General features: G+C 38.5%; 1 protein-coding gene across 1 annotated transcript; it reads left to right on the forward strand.

Annotated features, from left to right (window-relative positions):
- The first annotated feature begins 6,844 nt into the window (after positions 1–6,844).
- On the forward strand, positions 6,845–7,789 carry LOC121133489 (olfactory receptor 147-like). The gene has a single exon (XM_040730115.1). The coding sequence runs from the start codon at positions 6,845–6,847 to the stop codon at positions 7,787–7,789; it is 945 nt and encodes a 314-aa protein (XP_040586049.1).
- The last annotated feature ends 952 nt before the right edge of the window (positions 7,790–8,741 follow it).

Genomic DNA, 8,741 nt, shown 5'->3' on the forward strand with positions numbered 1-8,741 from the left:
CTTGATCGTGGTGAATGATTGTTTTTATGTGTTCTTGGATCGGATTTGCCCCTATTTTATTGAGTATTTTTGCATCAATGCTCATGAGGGATATTGGTCTGAAACTGTCTTTCTTAGTTGTGTCTTTGTGTGGCTTGGGGATCAAAGTTATTGAGTCCTCGTAGAAAGAGTTTGTCAAAGACCCTTCTGCTTCTATTGCGTGGAATACTTTGAGAAGAATTGGTATAAGCTCTTCTTTGAATTTCTGGTAGAATTCTGCATTGAGGTCCTCTGGACCTGGGCTTTTTTTGGTTGGGAGTCTTTTGATGAATGCTTCTATTTCCATAGGGGTTATAGGTCTATTTAAATTGCTTATCTGTTCTTGATTTAATTTTGGCAAGTGATAGCTATCCAGGAAGTTGTCCATTTTCTTTAAATTTTCAAATTTTGTGGAGTACAGGTTTTCAAAGTATGACCTTATGATTCTCTTAATTTCCTCAGTGTCCGTTGTTATGTCCCCATTTTCTTTTCTGATTTTGTTAATTTGCATGTTCACACTCTGCTGTTTGGTAAGTTTGGACAAGGTTTGTCTATCTTCTTGATTTTCTCAAAGAACCAACTCTTCGTTGCATTGATTGCTTGTATTGTTTTCCTAGTTTCAACTTTATTGATTTCAGCCCTCAATTTGATTATTTCCTGGCGTCTACTTCTCCTGGGGGTGTTTGCTTCCTTGTGTTCTAGAGCTTTTAGCTGTGGTGTTAATTCTTTAGTATAACTATTCTCCATTTTCTTCATGTGGGCACATATTGCTATGAACTTCCCCCGTAGCACTGCTTTCAAAGTGTCCCATAGGTTTGTGTATGTTGTGTCTTCATTCTCATTGAATTCTAGGAAGTCTTTAATTTCTTGTTTTATGTCTTCTTTGACCCTGGAATGGTGCAGTTGTGCATTATTCAATTTACATGAGTTTGTAGGTTTTCTGCAATTTGTGTTGTTGTTGAATTCTAATTTTAAAGCATGGTGGTCTGATAAGATGCATGGAGTTATTCCAATTTTTTTGAAGCTGCTGAAGTTGGATATGTTGACAAGTATGTGGTGGATATTTGAGAAGGTTCTATATGGTGGTGAGAAGAAGGTATATTCTTCTTTATGTGGATGAATGTTCTATAGATATCTGTTAATCCCAGTTGGGTCATTACTTCTATTAGACCCTTTACTTCTTTGTTGAGTTTGTGTCTGGTATTCCTTTCTAGTGGTGTGAGTGGTTTGTTGAAATCTCCACTATAAGTGTGTGGGGCTTTATATGTGATTTAAGTTTTAGTAATGTTTCTTTTACAAACGTGGATGCCTTTTATTTGGGGCATAGATGTTCAGGATAGACATCTTGGTGGATTTCGCCTGTGATGAGTATGTAATGACCTCCTTCATCTCTTTTGATTGATTTTATTTTAAAGTCTAAATTGTTAGATATTAGGATTGCTACCCCTGCTTGTTTCTTGGGTTCATTTGATTGGAGAAATTTTTCCCAACCTTTAACTCTCAGGTAATGTCTGTCTTTGAGGGTGAGGTGTGTTTATTGTATGCAGCAGAAGGATGGGTTCTGTCTTCAAATCCATTCTGCTAGCCCGTGTCTTTTTATGGGTGAGTTAAGGCCATTAATGTTGAGGGATATTAATGACCATTGATTTCTCATTCTTCTTTGATTTGGAATGGTTGTTGTTGGTGGAATTATGTGTAGAATTTCACCCCTTTATTCTTTTGGCTGTTGGTAGGGAGGCATTCTCTTATGCCTATGTTTTTCTGGTTGTAGTTAATTTCCTTGGGTTGGAGTTTTTCTTCCAAAGCTTTCTGTAGGGTTTGGTTAGTGGATATGAATTGTTTGAATCTAGTTTTGTCATGGAATATCTTGTTTTCTCCATCTATAGTGATTGAGAGCTTTGCTGGGTATAGTAGTCTGGGCTGGCATCCATGGTCTCTTAGTGTTGGTAGACTATCTATCCAGGACCTGCTGGCTTTCAGAGAAGTCAGTTGTAATTCTGATAGGTTTGTCTTTATATGTTACTTGGCCTTTTTCCTTAGCTGCTCTTAATATTCTTTCTTTATTCTGCATATTTTGCGTCTTGATTATTATGTGGCAAGGGGACGTTTTTTTGTGATCCACTCTATTTGGTGTTCTGTAAGCTTCTTGTACCTTCATTGGCATATCTTTCTTAAGGTTGGGAAAGTTTTCTTCTATGATTTTGTTGATTATGTTTTCTGCCCCTTTGAGGTGGTTTTCTTCACCTTCTTCTATACCTATTATTCTTAGGTTTGGTCTTTTCATGGTGTCCCATATTTCCTGGATGTTTTGTGTTAGGGATTTGTTGGACTTAAGATTTTCTTTGTTTGATGAATCCATTTCTCCTATTGTATCTTCAACACCTGAGATTTTCTCCTCCATCTCTTGTATTCTGCTGGTAATGCTTGTATTGGTAGTACCTGACTGTTTGCCCAGCTTTTCTGTTTCCAGCCTTTTCGTGATGGGAAGCTCTATGGCTGTCCCCAGTCATTGGAAGTCATGCTGGGATGTCTTTCTTGATTTTTATAGCAATTTTGGACATGCACTTCCTTATTTGATAGCTTTCTTTTATAAAATGGTCAAAATTTCAATGATGTTTTAGATCATTATGTGAGCAGTTTTTATGTAAATGTTGTATCACCTTCATTTTCATCTTACATTTGACATTTGTCAAAAATCATATTCAATGTTCTCTTACTGATTTTCCTCAGATCTGAGTGTACACTATAGGTATGGGAAAAGACATTGGACATTTTCAGAAAATCAGAATGACATTCATGGATTGAAAGTATATGAATTTTGCCTCTGTAATTAGTAACTCTGATCTGGAGTTCCTTTTGATGACCTCTGGAGGTATCTCTGGGTCTTATGCCTTATGGATTTCACCCTATCTTCATTCTTGTCTGTAAGTAAAAGCAATTACACTATAGAAGTTTCCTTTTACTTTGAACAAATATTCTATGTAGTATTCAGTATGTATTTTTAGAGAATGGGATGGTACACTATTATCATTCTTCTATATGTATTTATAGAGCATGCGCTACATGTGTCAGGTTTAATTGCTTTAAGGGCTTCAGAAGTTGCTCTGAAGAAAACAGCCACATCCTTTTGATATTATGGTGTTAGAGTAAGAAGCATATCTGATATATAGGAAAGCAGACATTATAAAGAAGAATATAACATTTCATTGAATGATGGAAAGTACAGAGAGTCCATAGTACACAGGAGAGTCTTTCATGCTTTTCTAATGGAGAATTTCCAAATTGTCAGGAATAAACTGTAGGTAGTACTGGAGCACAGTGTTAAAGAAGAATGGGGATAAAAGTAGGAAAGACTGGGTCAGGCAGGAGATGAGAAGGCATAGTAGAGGAGAGAGTTTGCGGAGGGATAACTAAAACTAAGGACCTTTTGGAAAGTCATGTGGAAGCTACTACATTATAAGCTTCTTGAAATATTTTCATGCCTAAAATGAGTTTAAATTGAAATACCTTATCATTTGGATAGTATTTCTCCTAGACACCACAGGTTATTAAAAAAGTTTTGGTGGTATTAGCCAATATATCACATATATCCTCCAATATCACAGACTATTACCACCATTATTGAATATTGTCCAAATTGATGATTATACCTATTGCAGAAGATACCATATATTCATGTACTATCATGGAGAACTATGTCCATTTTGTTTTACTCAATTTCTTTTGTTCTGTAGCAATTTCATACTTGTAAAAACATACTCAGATCATGTCTACCTACATACAATTTCAAATTCCAAACCATTAACTTAAACACATAGACATGAAAAGCAGGTGTGATAATTTTACTTACCATATACAAAATCATTATATGCATTAATTTCCTTCAGCGTGATTCAAAGACTGGGGATAAACTAATCCTTCCCTGATAGCTACCTCTCAACTGGGTTGTGTACTTAAAGAGACAGCAGTATGTACCATTATTTGAAAGGGGGTCATGTCTTGTGTACTAAGTTCGGAGTTGAATCTGGTATTGTCTAGCTTTTATAGTGCTAATAGTCTGTAAATGCTGTCAAAGGAGAAATTCCAATAAAGAATTTCACTGAGTTGTGAATCATGAGAGCTACAGTAATGGATATCCTGGCAGTATATACCCATTGGTGCAATATTGTCCTAAGTGTTCTAGGAGTGATGAACCACCAACCGTTTTAGGATTAGATTTCAGGCTTGCTCCACAGACAAAATTCACTCCAAGCAGTGCCAGCCTACAAACCCATGGCCACAGAATCTGGGAAACAGAACCTTCATTCAGTGGCTGATGGAAGCAGAGGCAGACTCCCACGGCTAAGCACTGAGCTGAACTCAAGAAATCCAGTGACAGAGAGGGAGGACTATAACCAAAGACATTAAGACTGGGCTGGTTTAATCCCCAGAAACAGCTGACCTGACAAGGGTTATCTCTTGAATCCTAGACTAATGCCTGGGATTCCAGCATGGGACTGATCAAGACCCCCTGAATGTGGGTATCAGTGAGGAGGCCTAGGTAATCTATTGAGCCTTGGGTAGTAGATCAGTATTTATCCTGGGTATACAAATGGACTTTGGGCTCCCATCCAACAATGAGAGTTGCACTCTCACCCTGAACTCTTGGGGGAGGGCCTAGGCCCTGCCCTGGATGAAATGACAGACTCTGGACACCCCCATGGAGGGCCTCAACCTCCTTGGGGAAATGAGCGGATATTGGAGGGGGTTGGTGGGAGGGCACGGGAGGAGGAGAGGGAAAGGGAGAGGGACCTGGAATTGACATGTGAAGCAACCTTTTTTCTAATTTAAATTTAAATTAAAAAATAAATAAATAAATAAATAAATAATTCACTCCAAGCATAGTTTTTGCTGCCAACTGATGGGGCTAGATAGGTTAAAGCCTCATCAGTCAGTAACAGAAGCAGATGCAGAGATCCACATCTAAGCACCAGGGCATGTCCCAGGAATCCGGTTGAAGAGAGGGAGGTGTGAATGTAAGAGAAGGGAGGTCAAAATCATGAAGGGGAAATATACAGGCACAGCTGAACCAAGCTAGTGGGAATTCATGAACTTTAAACTCACATCTATGGAACCCCTATGTAATTGAACTTGGCCTCCGTATGTGGGAGACAGTTGTTAAGTTTGGACTATCAGAGTGTGCCTTGGCAGTAGGCCCAGGATCTATCCCTTGTCTATGATCTAGCTTGTGGGAGCACTTACTCTGTGATGGGCTGCTATGCTGAGCCTTGATGGAGTGGGAGGGTCTTGGTTCTGCCAAGCTTTGTTGAGTCCTCATGGGAGGATCTACTCTTTGGGAGTGGAAGGTTGGTGGCATGGGTGAGTAGGTGACAGGGTACAGGAGGAGGATTGGGAGGGAGAACTGTGGTTTTGTTAATGAAATAAAAAAAATAAACAGAAAGATAGTTAGAGCAAGAATTGGTAGATGACTTCATTAAAACATTTGTTTTCAGGATGTGCTCCAGGACCTCAGTGTGTTTAGAATAGTATGCATATGATACCTGTGAAAAAACCCAGATAAGAATTCTAAAATGGTGGTGGGGTAATGAATTCTGGTTTATTGAAAATTTCAAAAGGCCTTGCTTTCAAAATTTTTAATCAGGTTTAAAACAAAAGGAACTGCAAATGAGTGAAGTAACTAAATTATGAGGGAAACAAGAATTGCCTCATATGCAATTGCTTCCGTGTATGATTCTTTATTATTTTTCTGCTCTCATTTTTCATTGTGTTTGGTATGTAAAATAAAATTGTTTTTAATTTAAATAAAAATTATTTAAAATGGGCTGATAACCTTTCTTATTATCTCAGGGGAAACAGGAGGGAACAGTAAATCTCTGAACTAAAATGTTGAGAAAATTGGGTGGGAAGAAATCAAAGATGAACTTCATCAAAACACATTGTGCACATGTATAAAATTTTCAAACAACAACAGCAAAATAAAGGAAGAGTGTATCTCTACAACAAGCCAATGCTATCACTATTCAAGTAGTTTTGTTAGCACCATGGTAACAAAGCCTGATCTCTGGGGAAATACCTGGTAATCATAAATCTTTCAAATTTTAATCAGGTCCCTGAGATAGCAGACTCTTAAAACGTCTTGGATCATTATGTGGTGGCTCTTGTGACATCAGTAAATGTTATTTACCAACCTCTAGGATACAAAAGACATTCTGGGAAAATTCACCACTGGAAATCATTAACTAAAGCTGATGGCTTTTCTGATCCCTGATGAATGAGGGCTCTGCATTACCCAAGCCAAAATGAATATCCCTCACCAAACTAAAGCCACACCTTGAAACAACAGAAAACAACATTTTTTTCTAACTTATACACCATTGACCTCATCTGTGCCATGTGTCTGTGAGAACAGAAAACAAGAGTTCCTAAGGTGAATTGAGGTTTACCCTGGCACAAAGGTAAGCAATGGATTCAATGCATCCTTTTTTCTTCAAATCCACACCTGAGCAATCCTGTGCATTGTGATTTCTTGTGAGACAACCATTGAGCCTGGATTGGGAAGTAGATTGTTGAGGTAGAGAACATAGATGTTTCAGGGCCAAGAATGGTCATTGGTGCCCTGAGTGGTATTCTCAAAGAAATGTCTTTCCATATATTTATGGCTATTTTCATATACAGACTCCAAAACCAAAATGAGAAAACAGAGCCAAAGTGAAGTCCGAGCTTCAATTTATCATTGGATTCTAGTTCTTAATCTCATATTAATGGGATAGTTTAGAGAGGGCTGGGATTTCAGTTTAATGTTATGATTTTTACTGTTCTCACAGAAATGACCTGGAGAATGACCTTAAGTAACGACTCTTCAGTGAAGGAGTTCATTCTCCTGGGCTTGACACAGCAGCCAGAGCTCCAGCTGCCTCTCTTCTTCCTCTTCCTGGCAATCTATGTGGTCTCCATGGTGGGGAACCTGGGCTTGATCATTCTGATTGTTTTGAACCCTCGCCTGCACACCCCCATGTACTACTTTCTCTTCAACCTTTCCTTCACAGATCTCTGCTACTCCTCTGTCATTACCCCCAAAATGCTGGTGAGTTTTGTGAAGCAGAACATCATCTCCCATGCTGAGTGCATGACCCAGCTCTTCTTCTTCTGCTTCTTTGTTATTAATGAATGCTACATTTTGACAGCCATGGCCTATGACAGATATGCTGCCATCTGTAAGCCCCTGCTTTACCAGGTCACCATGTCCTATCAGGTCTGCCACTTGATGACAGTTGGTGTGTATGTGATGGGGTTTGTGGGTGGAATGGCACACATAGTTTGCATGCTGAGACTGACTTTTTGTGATAGCAACATCATCAATCACTATGTGTGTGACATACTTCCACTTCTGAAGCTCTCCTGCACAAGTACTGCCATCAATGAGCTTGTGGTTTTCATTGTTGTGGGTGTCAATGTCACAGTGCCCACTCTGACTATCTTCATTTCGTATATCTTGATCCTTTCCAACATCCTCAGCATCCACTCTGCAGAGGGTAGGTCAAAAGCCTTCAGTACCTGTGGCTCCCATGTAATAGCTGTTTCTCTTTTCTTTGGAGCTGCAGCCTTCATGTATCTTAAACCTTCTAGTGCATCTATGGATGAAGATAAAGTATCTACCATTTTTTATACCATTGTGGGCCCAATGATGAATCCTGTCATCTACAGTGTAAGAAATAAGGATGTTCACATTGCATTGAAAAAAACAATGAGTAAAATATGTTTACCTAAGTAGTGTTTGTATTTGTTATGGAAGTAAATCTTAGGATACATGAGGTTTGCATGCAGCGAGAGGACTCGAGACACAGCTCATTGGGATAGCATTTGCTTACATGAATGGTTCCCTGAATTTGACCCACTGTATTGAAAAAATTCAATGACTACAACAGTTATAATAAGAAAAAAAACAATGTTGAAAATAGTGTAGAATTAAAATTATTTAATGTTTTTCAAAATTAAGTTAATTAGCAATGAATTGACAGATGTAAAGCCAGTGAAGGATGTGAAGTCTTTTGGGGTTGTGTGTATAGTTTATTCTCTAATTTTTCAAAATAATATGTACCTTTTGTCAGTATTGAAAACTGACCAAACACATTTGTGTAGCCGTCTACTAGCACATTACACTGCAAGCTTAGAAGTCACAGGGTCTTAAGTAGAAAGCACTGAATGATACTATATTCAGAAATGATAAGGTTATGAGATCTTTTAAATGTGCGTTTTTGAATAGCATTGCAGTTTGTATGTTTGGGTAATAATATGCAAGCTCTGTTGCATGCTAGGCAAGTGCTCTGCCTTTGAACTATATCTTAAGCCCGACTGTGAGATTTTTGAATAGGCTTCATCTAGATGTCTTATGTTGCTGTTCCCCTGAGAAAAACTCTTCAATAGTTTTGGAGACAGTGTCTCATTTACTCAGCAACCCTCTGGGGATATTTGCAGGAGAGCTTATTTCAAAAGGATCTTTTTCTCTCAGATGATTCAAAAAAGGTGGGACTCTTAGGGGAGTGCCTGGACCCTACCCAGAGTAAAATGACAGACTCTGATATCCCCTATGTGGAAGGATTTGGCAATAGGGCGGGAGGGTGGGGGGGAAGGGGAGTGCGGGAGGAGGGGAGGGAGAGGGAACTGGGATTGACATGTAAAACAAGCTATTTAAAATTAAAATAAAAAATGATAAAAACATTAAA

Source organism: Mesocricetus auratus, unplaced genomic scaffold (assembly GCF_017639785.1).
Source record: "Mesocricetus auratus isolate SY011 unplaced genomic scaffold, BCM_Maur_2.0 Super-Scaffold_100022, whole genome shotgun sequence".
NCBI classification, from domain to species: Eukaryota; Metazoa; Chordata; class Mammalia; order Rodentia; family Cricetidae; genus Mesocricetus; species Mesocricetus auratus.